The sequence below is a fragment of the Vigna unguiculata genome, chromosome 9, assembly GCF_004118075.2.
Source record: "Vigna unguiculata cultivar IT97K-499-35 chromosome 9, ASM411807v1, whole genome shotgun sequence".
NCBI lineage: Eukaryota > Viridiplantae > Streptophyta > Magnoliopsida > Fabales > Fabaceae > Vigna > Vigna unguiculata.
The window spans coordinates 24,759,243-24,774,796 of NC_040287.1; the positions used below are offsets into that span (position 1 = coordinate 24,759,243).

The following is a 15,554-nucleotide window of genomic DNA, read 5'->3' on the forward strand; positions in this document are numbered from 1 at the left end:
TAATGTAAGTTAAGGCAAGAGCGAAGAGACAAATAGTTTGTTAGTACTAGAAGAAGGTGAGGCGTTTGGAAGCACGCGCTTGAGGATAGGAAGGTGGATGAAGAAAAATTCGAAAATGTGAGACATCATTATCAATGGGACCAACTGCCAAGAAAGAGCTATGGCCTATGGGTTGGAGACAAGGTCATTGGGTTTTCCGCAGCTTTTTTATTTATAGCTTCCCACCCTGTTCCTCCTAATGCTGCTGCTTCTGCCTCAATCTTTTTTCACCTTTCTTCCTCTCCTCTCCTTTCTCCTCTTTCTCCTACAATGTCTGCTTCCGTAACAGTGTCTCATGTTTCCAACTTCTAATCATGTAACCACAAACACCCAAAACAAAACTTTCACTTTTTTTCTTCTACCCTTCCCCACTAGAGAACCGAAACACCATCTGGGTGTCTTTTTTCATTTGGCTTTTACTGCAAGATGACACCTTGTTTTCCCTCGTTAACAATAATGCCTTGTTGAGATCTACCACCACGTTGGTCGTTTTCACTTTCGGTGTCGTCCCATGTTGTTCTTGTTCTTGTTCTTGCTCATGTTTACCTTCTGGCTTTAATGTCCCTGCCTGTCACCCTCCACAGTCACTGCCTCTTCTGGGTTGAGCAATGTGGGCTTCCAGGTTTAAGGATATCTTGGAATCTTGTCCGTGAGAGTATTCAGCTTTTGGGTCGCGATGCAATTAGGTAACTTTTACTTTCGTCTTAGTTTGTTGTGCTTTTTTTAATTTGGAATGTTTGTTTTGTTCAATGGGGGTTGTTTACAGTGTATTCTCTTTCCCCTTCTTTGTTTAGGAGATAAGTAATTGTTTTGTGATTTTCATTGTGTGTTATTCTTTCAAGTGATGACATGCCTTCCAAATGCGACTTGCATTGCAAAATTATGTGATGGGTATGATAATCCGCACCAGTTTGAAGCTGGAATGGAAGAATGCTCGTGTTTGTTTGTGACTCATCTGACATGTTTTGTTTTTCAACTCTTCACATGTCTTCTATTTTCTGGAATTACTTATGGCTTGATTGTGACAACTTCTTGGATTTTCATTCTTGTAATGGCAGTGTGAGAATTTTACCCTTTTGTTTGTTTTTTTGTGGGATAGCGTTGTTGCGTGACGAATATTTTGTACATGTATGTGAATTATGAACCACTAAAAAAAGATTACAATTGACAATAACGAAATGTAAACTAACTATCGCTACAGAACATGAGTACTAAAAAGTAAAACCAGTGTTTTTATTCTGTAAAAAATGGCTTCTAATCAATGAGAAAGCTCTCCTGCATATGGGTATTTGCCAAGGGATTAGAGTTTGTGCTATGTGTACCTAAGCCATGGCATCTATGGTTGGGCTTGTGAAAAATAGTTTCAGTGAACTCAAGATGAAATTCATTCGCATGACATTTCTGCAGCCCTTATCTTTTCATGTGCCAAACTACTGATTGCAGCGTCATTCAGTCACTAGTTGCTGCTGGAGTTTAAAGCCTTTTTCTTACTTTTTCTCTACTATTTTGATTTTAGGCCGCTTATTATTTTCTGTAGCTGAGTGTATATTATATCTAAAATTATTTGTGGAGAGATTTTTCTTCAATCAAGGCATCTTCTGGTCGTATCGAGCAATAAAATAGTGAGTGCAGTGTTGTTTCCACAAGAATTAAAACAAATACAAACTCTTCTATAAAGGGTATCTTAAAATAGGATCAGAAGCCCATTCATGAAAGGAGCAATTGGATCCAGATCTTGCAGCTTTAGTTCATTACCAAGCTCTACTTTTTATCCATTCAAGTAAATTATGGTCTAGAGCTATATCACTAAAAGCAATTTCTTTTTTATGTAACCAAAGGGACCTAGTTCCTGCTAATCATGTGATTGATCAGAGCCTTTTTTTTTTCTCTCCTTTTATATACCTGGCATTTGAATAACGTGATCCTTTCATTCCACTGATAAAACAGTTCATAAATTCAAATAAATAAATAAATAAATAAATCTTTATTGTTCTGAAAGTGCTGGTGCGGCCTTACTTTCACTTACAGTCTCACCTGGTTGTTTTTGGTTTGTTGTTGAAGATAACTCTCTTTTGTATCAAATTAATGAAAAAAACAAATTAGTTGGGAGAGGAGAGAATTGAATCTAGAAAGAGAAAAGGAAAAAGAAAATATAACTGCATTTATATTTGAAGAGAAAATGTTTCTTGAGCCTTGAATTGAAGGCTTGTACTTTTTGCTTCTTCTACTCTTGAAGAATAAAATTATTTACTCTAATCTTTGTCTGTGTACTTTGTTCCTTTTTAAGTGGTATCGGGGAAAATGGTTCATTAATCTTACGCATCAAGAAATGAGGATTAGAACTAATGGTAGGTTTTATATTTATTGTAATTGAGACACCGCAGAATGTTAATCGGGTTTATAGATAAAAGCTTGCTTACTTCTATGGAAATGCTAAATTATTTATTTGATCAGACATACATGTTAAAGATTTTTCTAATGCTTAACTGTATTAATGATGCAAATCAGGATTTCTGCAAAATGGATCGGATTTATCTCCTGGAAAAAGTCTGGATGGAAGTTTCAGGAAGTCCAGCTCTGGTTTGTATCGATCCCTTCCTTTGTTTTTCATTTCTCTACACTTGTGGTTATTTACAGACTTTCCCATACTTTAATCTCACATTTTTACAATGTTGGCTTAGCGACCTGTTCATGTTTAAGAAACTATGAGGGAAAGTGATGCCCAATTAATTTGTAAAATTCAATAGAACAACGAAGTGCATGGTTGAAAACTCTTAACAAATGTGTATGGAATTTGTTTTTATGATATACACAAGCTTGGCAATAGTTCTTACTCTCAAATATGATTAATGCTATTATCCTAGTGTTTTTACACGCTGAATCTAATGTTAGTATCATTCAAATGGTTCATGGAGCCATGTGATTTATTTTGTGGTTTCTTTATGGCAGTTATTTCTGCTAGTACTGTCTCTGGGACCTCAGGATTGAGCAAAACTCTTCCTATTTCAAGAAGAGTGTTGAAGGGGCTCAAGGAATGTGGAAGGAAACTGGTTGACCTGGAGTTATTCACTCAATATCTTGAGGAGTGGGTCTTGGAGAATCTAAATGGTGATTCAGCAGATGGGATTCAGAGTTTTCGTTCTCCTTTCACAACTGATGAACTGTGCAAACTTGATTTGGCATTGGAAGGGGTTCCATTTCAGCAACTCGTTCGTATGCCAATCTTCTCTGACATTTCTGATGAGCTTATAGAAGATCAGTATTTAGCAGCAGAAGATTTCCTTCATGCCATTATCATTGGACTTTGGCGTACATTTTGGCATAAAAGTGGACCACTTCCATTATGTGTCTCTTGCCCCTCTCATATTGGTTCCAAGTTCAGTAGTGTTGAAAAGGCAATATCCAGGGGAAGGGTGAGGGAAATGCGTGGTTTGGCTTTAATATCAAAAACTGTCACTGATTCAAGATTTAAATGGGATCATATGGTAGAGTTTGCCTTATTCAAGCCAGAAGTATTCTTGGACAATGATTTAGGACTATCAGTGAGCAGTATTTGTGAAGCTCTCTTTTATGGTTTCCATATTCTTGTATCTCGGAGTTTGAGCAAGATTAGTTCTGTCAACAGTGACTCCGTTTTCCTTCTAGTTCTAGATTCCAAGTGTGGAGCAGTGATGAAGTTCAGTGGTGACCTTGGCAAACTGGATTTGTTGAATTCAAGCGATCCATATTTATCCGTAGCTGAATGGATCAAGACTTACGCTGAAATTGGCATCACCCCAGTGGAACCAATATGGAACCGGTTAGGAAATCCAAACTGGGGGGATATAGGAACTCTACAGGTACTATTGGCAACTTTCTACTCCATGGCACAGTGGAATGGACCACCGCGAAAATCAGTAGCCTCGTTGATTTCAGATCATAGCCTCCGCCTTCAGAAGCGCAGGATAGAATGCTGCCTCATTGACACTGAAAATGCACTGGTTCCTTATCATGCCACAACTGACTATCATCAAGCTGGAGAGATTGTTGAGCTTGATCAAAATGAAGAATTTTCCAATGGCCAATCATCACGCCTGAAGCTGAGGTGTGGAGACATATTGGTCTTGGATGATCCACAACAGGGACAGAAAAGCTTCCAAATTCATGAATCACTTGTGGGAGGGAACTATTATCTCTACAGTGCAGTTTGTCTTGATCATCCCTCACAGTTATTGACTTTATACGTGGGTGCTCACCCATCTAGACTTGAGCCTTCTTTGGAGGATATGAGCCTCTGGTACCAAGTGCAACGCCAAACAAAGGTTCTGAACATTTTGAGGAATCAGGGAATCCTGAGCAAGTACTTACCTGAGATTGTTGCTTCTGGTAGGATTTTACATTCTGGAGCATGCAATAAAGAGAGCCCTGGAGGAAGGTGTGATCACCCTTGGTGTGGGACTCCAATACTGGTGACATCTCCAAGAGGGGAGCCACTATCATCAGTAGCTACTAATGAGGGGTCATTTTCTGCGGATGAAGCGACACGCCTGTGCCGGGATTGTCTAGCTGCTCTAAGAAGTGCAGCCATGGCTAATGTGCAGCATGGTGATATTTGTCCTGAGAACATAATACGAGTTGTCGAAAAACAAGGTGTTAGAAACAAAGGTAGCATGTATGTTCCCATATCTTGGGGGCGTGCCGTGCTGGAAGATAGGGACAGCCCTGCAATAAACTTGCAATTCTCATCATCTCATGCACTTCAGCATGGGAAGCTGTGTCCTTCTTCTGATGCTGAAAGCATTGTGTACATCCTGTATTTTATCTGTGGAGGGACTATGTCTCTACAAGATTCTATTGAATCTGCTCTACAATGGAGAGAGAGAAGCTGGGCAAAGCGTTTGATCCAGCAGCATATTGGTCAGGTTTCTCCCCTCTTGAAAGCATTTGCTGATTATGTGGATAGCCTTTGTGGAACTCCATACCCTGTTGACTATGATATATGGTTGAAAAGGTTGAACAAGGCTGTGGAAGGCTCAGCAGATAAAGGTAAAGGGATTGAACAAGTACCAATAACATTAAGATTAGAGGATGCTGCTGGGTCTTCAGGAGCTTCTGGCCCTTGATTTTGGTGCTACTTTATTTTTGTAAATTGCTTTTGAGGAATTCAAATGCATTTTACTTTTAGGACTTTAGATTCTTAGTGTTATTATTTTGGTTGGTTGGCATCTTCTTCGGCAACGTATATTCTGGAGTGTTTACTGGTTTTTTGTCTGATTGAAATCCCATAACAACATTCATGCCTGATACAAGAATATTGATTTGGAACCTTGGAGCATCCATTGAATTTGACAAACTAAGAGGTTAAAGCTAGTGCATGGAAATCCTCAGGTTTCTTCTTTAAAGTTCATTATATTCCAAAAAGCATTACTTATCATGTGTACTGCTTTGGTACATTCAGAATCACAAAGGAATTTGCACTTAAATGTAAAATATACAGCATTCTCGTGTTGTTAATATCTTTTTTCCTAACTAGACAACTGTTAGGAGACCATGACCAAGGCAAATAAATTGTATATGGTAATATACCATTTGTCTAAGATGATCTCTTTTCTCTATAAAAACTAGGTTTCTTGCCTTGTAATTATGAGCATGTTTATGAGCAGACATTGAACAAGTAAAGTGCTTTAAACTTGATTGTTTTGATCTGGGTACATAACTTTGGGTGAAAAACAAGATTGAATGCACTGAATTTCTCTTGAAATGAAATCAATATTCCTACCAAATGCTGTCATTATGAAGCATTTTGTGGGGTTTACTTCAACACTGATTTCAACATCCATGACCCACAAGCTTTGATTTAGTAGGCTTTCTGATCCACAACTTTTCATGCTGTTGACTTCGATGGTGGTGTTTTGAGAGTTTTTGCACGTTAATCACAAGCATGTGTTCTAAATTCATATTTTTGGATATTTAGAATAAAAACGTATTCACAGAGAATTTAAACGTTTAATATAGCTAAAGAAATCATTTAAACATTTATAAAAGTAAATACGGTTATTAAAGTAGAAACAGTTTTTACTTCCAGCACCCCCACTATTTCTTCATGCACCACTTCAGTTTTTTTAGAATGACTATTTCCACTTTATAATTGTGATTTCTGGATTACAATTTTCTGAAAGTTTTCAAGAACTTGGAATAAATTTGCAAAACAATGTTTGGAAAACATTAAATGCATTATAGAAAATAAATTCTGAAATAGGAATTTTGGAACAAATTTTCTGTAATGTATTTTTGGAAAGAAATTTTCGGAACACATAAAATAAGTTTTTGAAAAAGCTCGCAGCAATGGCGTGTGGTAACGAGAGAAGATGCATTTCTGAATGCATTTATGCACTTCAAAAATTAAGTACATTTCGGATTATAGACTCAAAATATATTTTTGGATCTGAAAATATATTTTGAATTATACAATCCAAAATATATTATTTTTAAATATATTTTAAATCTTACAATTTAAAATAATATATTTTAAATTGTGTAATCTGTAACTTAGGCATCCAAAGATGCATACTAAATTAAATAATCTGATTGTACTAATTTTTTAAAATATATTAATTCCGAAAATATACTTTTGAATTTGAAATTTTATTCCATATTATATTATTAGAAAAGCATTTTCAAAAACAATATATTTCGGTTGTAGTATTTTCGTATTCAAAAATAATTTAGGTTTTCATTAAGGATAAAATGGTTATTTCGAGATATTTATGGGGCTGGAGAAAAAAACATGGGGTGCAGAAGCATTGGAAGATTGACTATATTGTAGAATGTTGGTGGGCCAGCAAATTCCCTGGGCCTCTTCACGGACTTTCGGGCCGTTTTGAACGAGGAATTCGTATAAAGCCTTTATTCCTTCAAAAGAGAAAGAAAGAAAGAAAGAAATCTGAAAACATAAATTATATTAGGCTTAAATATACATTTCGTCCTTACTTTTGTTGTGTTTTATTCAATTTGGTCTTTATTTTTGTTTTGTGTTCAATTAGGTCCTATTTTCGTCAAATTATGGTCAATTTGGTCCTTTTCATTAACGATGTTTAAATAGTTAACGTTTTTTAACAATACATGCCATGTGTCATCTCCCGGTTTTTTTTATTTTTTGATTTATTTTTTAATTTTTTTAAAATTTATTTTTTAATTTTTTTCGTTTCAAAAAATTGTCCACATGTCAAGTCACAATTGTGTCACATGTCAATGCTAGTGCGACGTGTCATTTTGTGGTAGTATTATTTTTTTTGTTCAATTTAGTTCCTATATTCGTTATTTTTGTTCAATTTAATTCCAATTTTTGTTAAAATAAATCAATTTTTTCCCTTTCAAATCGACACTAAATTATAAGAATATAATTATTAACTTTGTTTTCTAATATTTATATTCTAAAATACTTTTAAAATTGATATATAAAAATATTTTAAATGTTCAAAATATTTTAGAAAAGTAAACTAATATTTGTAAAATTAACATTTAAATATAAAATATTTTAGATTTTAATATCCAAAATGCAATAAAAATATTAAATATTTTAAATTTAAATGTGAATTTTATAAATGTTAATATATATTTTTAAAATTTTAATAACTATATTTTAATAATATTTGGGTAATTATATTCTATTTAACAATTGAATCTAAGAATTATATTCAATTTATAATTAAATATTATAATTTATAATTGAATTTAAAAAATAACTAATAATAATGTCAATTTTAAAAATTAAATGGTTATATTTTAAAAAAATTTGGGATTAAATTAAACAAAAATAACGAATATAGGGACTGAATTGAACAAAATGACGAATATTGGAACTAAATTGAACAAAAAGAAATAATACAACCATAAACTGACACACGACACTAGCATTGACATGTGGCACAACTGTGACTTGACACGTGGACAATTTTTTTGAAATTAAAAAAATTTTAAAAAATTTTAAAAAATTTAAAAAATTTAAAAAATTTAAAAAAACAGGAGCTGACACGTGGCATGTACTGTTAAAAAACATTAACTATTTAAACACAGTGAAAAGGACCAAATTGACCACAATTTGATGAAAATAAGGACCTAATTGAACACAAAACGAAATCAAATTGAATAAAAACAACAAAAATAGGGATTAAATATATATTTATGCCATTATATTAAAAGAGGTTGAAAATGAATTTTATCTTATTCTTTGCCTCAATTTTTTTATTCAATTTGATTAAACACAGCACGAGACAAGACGATATTATAAAATTTGTAGGTTTAGTATATTAATTTTAATATTACATATTAAATTATAAAATAGAAGAAGTATAATTAAGTAAGGATTTGTCTTTACTATGAAAAATAAAAATAGTTAAATTATATGTAAACATCAAAATAAAAGGTAAGCACACGAGAACTTTTTAAGTAACAGTATAACTACAAACTTTTAATTTTACCATTTATATTGTTGTATGGCCTAGATTTATTATTTGCAAATCCTTAAATAAGATTGTCTGTGTATGTTTTTAACTACTTTTTGGTTTAATTCAAAGAGTTAAACTAGAGAGAAGAGAAAAAAGAAATAGAGGTACGATGATTAATATTATAGACAGATAAATATAGAAAAAAAAATTATATACTAAGTTTTGTAGGAAACTATTGTGTACATGACAACTGTTCAAAGAGTTAAATATGGTTATAATTTCTACAATTAGGTTTTACTTTAGAAAGATAAGATAATTATAGTCTTTATATTTGTTTTTTTCAAAAAATATATCTATCACCATTTTATAATAACGTGACATACATAATAGATATGCATATTATACATTATTGGTGGTAGGGATAATATTTAAACATTTATAACATAAAAATTAAAAATAATAATTTTTAAAAAGGGATTTAAAAATATTAAACCCTTCTTTAAAGAATACTTTGGAGCATTATAGTAAGTGTTCTCTTCCTCTCACAAGAATAGAGATCCAAAGCATGTAAGTGAACAATTTATTGTAATAAACTTTAAAGAACTTACTATAATGTATCATATTTGAGTACCTTTTTTTTTAAGTATATTGATAAAATAATTTGTTTGTTTTCACTTTTGATATAATGTAGTTCGGTTAATTAATTTTTCTTTTCTTCATTTTTAATTTGAAGCATATTATTAAATTATGGATTGACTCTATATGAAAATTTCCAATTGGATATTAGCATGCGTACTAATGATTTAGTTTATCATGATTATTATAATAACAATGAAGAAATGAGATTTAATATAATATAGTTTATTTATAACCAAACTAGGTTGAAGAAATCAAAAGTCATTATTTATGAATAAATATGATAAATGAAATTATTTTAATTTTTAAAATTAAATACATTTCTTGTTCTTGTATAAATATGATTAGTTTTAAGTTAAGCTATCCAATTTGTTTTTTATGTCACAATTCAGAGTGTGTGAAAATTTTAACATAAACTTTAAAATTAAGTTAATTTAAACATGCATCTTTATTTTATTTATCGATATAAATTTTGGTTTGAGGAATATGATATAACTTTATTTTACTTGACTTTAAAGTTAACAAATATTTTTGATGATTTGATATGTGGAATTCATGCGTTACTTTATTCCTACGTTTTTTTCATGTATGAGTGTTAATGGTTTTGAGCCTAATTTCCATTATTGGTCATGAGCATTGTAGTTTTAACATTCTTTATGAGAAACATACAAATTATGAGCTACATAACAAATTTGCATATTCTCGCGAATAAATAAGACACAATTTAGCAATAAAAATTTCAAAAGGCTTGGTCTTCGATTCAGATTTCACAACTTGCAAGTATCCGATTCTCTCCTTCCTTTCAAAAGCTTATTATGGTGACTAAAACATTATATTCATTGGGTTTATTTAAAATATATTTATAAATTCTCACTTTACAACTACTATTATTAATTTTGAGAGTTAAAATGATATATTTAAACTAAAAGTTGTTTTAAATGTAATAACTCTAAAAATAAAATCCATCTAATAATAAAGATTCAATAATTTAGAGTATTGAACTAACCTGGTAAAGGAGATATAAAAACATATATAAATAGTTACATAAAGTGTAACTACGATTTATTATCTCATAGTTTTTCAAAAGAAGTAATTCTTTACAAAATTTGGACCAAAATAGAAAAAAAATACTACACACAATGTTTAAATATGATAGTCACAATCATATACTTCCCATTAGAACATGTAACATCTTTAAGAAATATTACTTAAAATAAATAATAAAAGAAATAAATTATAACAAAAGTCGCCTGAATAAAAATCCCAACGCGGGAAAAATTAAATTTATGAAAAGTACGCGCCAAAACTTATAACTTAAACAATAGTGTGTTACAAGTTCTTAAAATCCATGTTCATAAATAAAAGCGTAATAAAATACATATGAGGAAAACCCTAGCTCTAATCCCAAAGCTAGCCCTCACTCCGTCGCCTGGACATCCTCAGCACCACCTGTATCAACATCTGCTCCCATGTAACGAATCACACGATCATCGACATACGCAAACAGAAAGGGTGAGCTGAGAAAAGAAAATAACAGTTATACAATACATAAGATAAATCATACACCCATTTATTCATCCTACAGAGTCTTGGCCAAGACCTTAACCCCAAGGCCTTTCAGCCTTCAAATCACAAAATGGTTAGCCTTGGACTCGGGAATATGATGCTCACACGCACCTGCCCGCTCGTGATCCTGCCTCTACGAACCTCCCCGCTCGTAGTCCTGCTCTACGAACCTCCCCGCTCGTAGTCCAACACATGTGATCCACCAGCCCCGTACCTCTCCGCACGTGGCATCTCTCAACCATGAGCACGGAACATACGAACCTACATCGCTCGTATCCCCACGTGAGAGTAACTGGATATGAACCTTCCCGCTCATATCATCACATGTTAACACCATCCATGAACCTACCCGCTCATGGCACAGCATCTCCCGATCCAAGTGTAGTATCAGTGCTCAAACAACACACCAAACGAAATAGGAACAACAGCATTTCACCTGACCCAACACACAGACACCGCTAGGCGAAATTGCTCCAGACCGCCTGGCGGCATCCACTCACCGCCAGGGGCCAACGTCCCACCAGAGCTACTGTTTCTCGTCACCGCCTGGCAGAGCACATCGTGCCGCCAGGCGCTAAGCCATACAGGGACCCTTGACACTAGTCCCACCGCTTGGCGCACCTACCCGTGCCGCCAGGCGCTGTATCAACAGCAGAACCCCTCTGGTTTTTAGCATCTCAGTTAGTCTAATCTGATACATGACTCCATTCCAAGGCCCCAAATAAAGACTCTTCTATAGAATGCACATTATGGTTATTCTACAACTCACATAAGTATCAACACCTAAACTTTACAATGGTCAACCCATTTGTACAAGTTTCCACAATACATGAGCTATGTCATAGTAAACCACTTCATCCATATCTAAGAACACAGTCCACAATTCAATACCCTCAATTACATTCCAAATTATATTCCACTGCAATAAGCAAAACTTCCCTCCCAATCGGCTTAGAATTCTTTTCCCATAATTCCTCATGCATAGCCATATCTAACCACCATTTTCCTCTGGTACATATAACTTTAACCCTGTGCAATATAACATAACCAATTATCATCCACTACTGATTATACCTACAATCGTTACCTAAAATCTGTTAGTCATAATCAGCCCTTGTCTGGTCACAATTTCACAAATGCCCTGCTTCCAAAAACCTGATCTGTTAATCACAATTCTCCCTTCTCCCCTTCTTCCCTTAATATACAATCCAACACCATAATTAGTTATACTTTCCAGCACTCGTCTCCACCACTTACACTCACCCAGAAATGACAATACCTATATAAAGGACTAGTTTCCTGTTCTTAATTCAATGCATATAGGCTCCTCGATCTTTACCCTTTTGAATAACCCAATTCAATTCACACACGAGTATACCTAGAACGTGGCCATACTCCAAATTTCAATTAATTTCATACCAACAAAGTATCCAATAAAAGCTATACAATCAATTTTCAGGACCTATAATAATTCCCATACAAACAGCACCAAAACCACCCAAAATAGGACGCAACAGTGTTGTGCCGCCTGGCAGAAATTCATCGCTGCCAGGCGGTTCATGCCAAAACAAGAACAACACAACAATCTGATGTGCCGCCTGGCGGTAGGGGATGAACCGCCAGGCGGTTTCTGGGAAAATCCAGAAACTTCAATACAACAGTGCAGAAAAACAGCGCAGAGATCGTGTTATAATTCAAGGCATAACACAGTTATTCAATTACAATCACAAAAGACAAGAAAGCAACTCCCCTAACCTTTAACTCCTTGCTACACGCAAATTTGATGCGTCTTCAATCCGAAACACCCTTGTTCTTGGCTTACACTCCCACACTAGTTTCCCACTCCACTTCTCCTCTGCAATTCATGCCAATATGCCCAAAATTTGTGGTTCAGTACGCACCCCAATGTCTCAGGCCCTTAACCCCTCGATTATCCTCTCTCACTCCAATTTAGTCCACCTTTAATTTCATTTAACCTTTAAAACGAAAATTAAATAAAAAGTGTGTTTTAATGCCTATTCAATACCCCTCACAGTGTATTTTCCAGCACTCACGGCTGCCTTCTTGGCTACTAGGTTTTCCAAACCTTTTCACCTTCATGCCAACGAAAATTTGGCAAAAAGAAAACAATTCTGTTTTCCACAAGGTTTGAACTCACACACTTTCAATCCCAAAGCAAGTGCACAACCAATTCAACCAACTCACATTTTTATTAATTCCATCAATTCTAAGGTTAAGTGATCACATCACGCATTCAAATATATGGCATAAAAATTCATAATTCAAATAACATAAAATAGCATACATAAGACTCGAACCCAAGTCCTCAGACACAAACAAAGTACTCTCAACCATTTGAGCTAGCTAGCACTTTTCCACATCATAGTTCCATCCATCAAATGCTTTAAATGCTTTCGTTATCCGCTTTTATTAAATAATTATTTAATTAACTATTTAATTTTTCTCGGGTCTTATAGAACCATCCATCCTATGATTGATTATCGCTCTCACATGTAGGTTCCTTTGCTCAAACCAATGTAATGATCATTGTAAAAAAAAAAGAGAAACATAAGCAAACACAAACAAGAAAAAGGTAAGCTCATTATAATTTGTACATATATTTTAAATTTATGAAATAAAACAATCCCTATTACTTGAAACACCAAACCATGTGTAACACCCCTTTCTAAGAATGGGAAGGTTCATAGAGGTTGGACCATGAGCGGGCAAGTTCGTGGAAGCATTATATATATCCTGAGTTCATGGTCAAGTAATTATGATGAGTTCCTATGTTAGTAGTTTCATTTGTATAATGGGGCGATAATGCAGGATCAGGGCTTGTATGCTTTGGATGTGCATGGTCTATGAGGCTTTGGGTGATACCTCAAGGATGGAATTTGCGGTAGCATTCCTTGAGTTGTGGCTTGGAATGGTATCCCTTGAGTTGTGGCTCGAAATATAGGGTAAACACGTGGCATTCCTTGAGTTGTGGCTCGGAATGACATCCCTTGAGTTGTGGCTCGAGATATAGGGTAAACACGTGGCATTCCTTGAGTTGTGGCTCAAATTGACGAGTGTTGCCAGTGTGAGTGTGCGAGTTGTGGCTCGTATGGATGGGTCCAAGAAGATTACCCTCTTCAACGTTAGCCGGCGAGTTTGGTAGTCTTAGGACAAATACGAACTATGGTTCGTATTGGGAACTTCACCTGGTGTTATAGAGTGTGGTCCGTAGCAGGTTTCCCGCACGTGTTCTACAAGTTGTGGCTTGTAGGTGAAGGCAGCAAATGGTATCTTGAGGTTATCATCTAAAGACGTAGAAGTGGTGGCCGTGTGGTATGAAATCAAAGGATATAATTCCTTTGATGAGTGTATGCATGTATATTTGAATTGTATATATAATTTGATACTATTAGCTCACCATATCTGCTTGTGTTTGGCGATGATCGTGTAATGTGTTACACGAGAGTAGATGATGTTGCAGGTGGTGCTGGTGATACATAAGCCAGAGCGAGGATGCTTGGGGATTTGATTTTATTGTTTACTTTAATTACTTTGTAACTCAGATTTTGTTTTCCTAGTTTTGGAAATGTAAACACTTGAAAAAGGATTTTAATTTCCTTCGTTTTGGGAAAGATATTTAATTAAACATGACATTATTATTACTTTTATTTTATATTATTTAAAAATTAGTAATATCCGACCGAGATGTTACAACCAACCTCTTGGAAATGGTCTGTCCCTTGCTTTTCATAAGACTTACAAGCAACAATTCTACCTATTCACCAAACCCTTAGGTAAGAGCACTCTTGCTAAGCTCATGACAAAGCCTTATGGTTGAAAGAAACTCTTTTACATTATTCACCAAAGCCGTCTAGGCAAAAGAGCCAACCTGGCTTTATGGTTACGAGACAATACATACATAAACAAACAAACATACACACATACATACATATATAACATCATCATATGATCAACCATATTTCATTTCATCATGTGAATTCATCATAAAATGACTTAGCACATTACAACATACATGTATCATTACAACATAACATGCAATCACATTCAGAAGATCGAAAACACACAAAACATGCAACCTAACTCTCAAAATGCCTAAAAACAAGTATTAACACACAAACGTCAGTCTGCCCAATGACCTCTTTGCCTCACAAAAACGTAACCCAATGACCATGCCACTTGCCTAGGGACCATGCCAATCGTTACCCAACGACCACCAATCGTCTAGTGACCACTTCGCCTCGCAAAATACCAAAAACAACATGAAACAACACAATTTTATGAATTTTAAGGCACCCAAACTTGGAAAAAACACTATTAAAACTTACCACACTAATCTAATTTGACCATTCACAAGATTTCGATTTCTTACCTTGTCAATTGTCCAATTTGAACCTTACACCTTTCAATAACAAAACAAGCAACCACTTAATCCCTTTTTTTCTTGACAGAAAACAATACTTACTTAATTCATATGTCTTTTAGTAAAACTTAACACAATTTTCATTACTTATACTCACATTGCACCATAAAATTATGCACTTATCAAATTATCACATAATTTCACCACCATTCAATTCTAAACTCATGTTCACAACATAAAACTTCAAGTCCTAAAGCACCAAACAATACCGCATCTACCACATACCAAGATCATTACCACAACCAACTTCATACATGAATATGAATCAATCAACTTACCTCTCAAAAACAAATTTCGCCCATCAACAATAGCACAACATAATTCTTTGTTCCCTAAAACAAATACTTCTCCAATGCTACAAAGAAAATTCATAACAATTAAAATTTTCCTTCATACAAATTATACCCCAATACCATGAACATCTCATGATATCAACATAGGAATAT

General features: G+C 34.3%; 1 protein-coding gene across 1 annotated transcript; it reads left to right on the plus strand.

Annotated features, from left to right (window-relative positions):
* Positions 1–211: 211 nt before the first annotated feature.
* On the plus strand, positions 212–5,343 carry LOC114195883. Its single transcript, XM_028086311.1, has 3 exons — positions 212–725; positions 2,548–2,619; positions 2,989–5,343. The coding sequence occupies exons 1-3, from the start codon at positions 716–718 to the stop codon at positions 5,139–5,141; spliced, it is 2,235 nt and encodes a 744-aa protein (XP_027942112.1). The 5' UTR covers positions 212–715; the 3' UTR covers positions 5,142–5,343.
* The last annotated feature ends 10,211 nt before the right edge of the window (positions 5,344–15,554 follow it).

Excerpts from the sequence above, each read along its gene's own strand:
- LOC114195883 (XM_028086311.1), top strand. Across the intron at positions 2,620-2,988 it reads TTTCAGGAAGTCCAGCTCTG|TTATTTCTGCTAGTACTGTC; the intron begins GTTTGTATCGAT and ends TCTTTATGGCAG.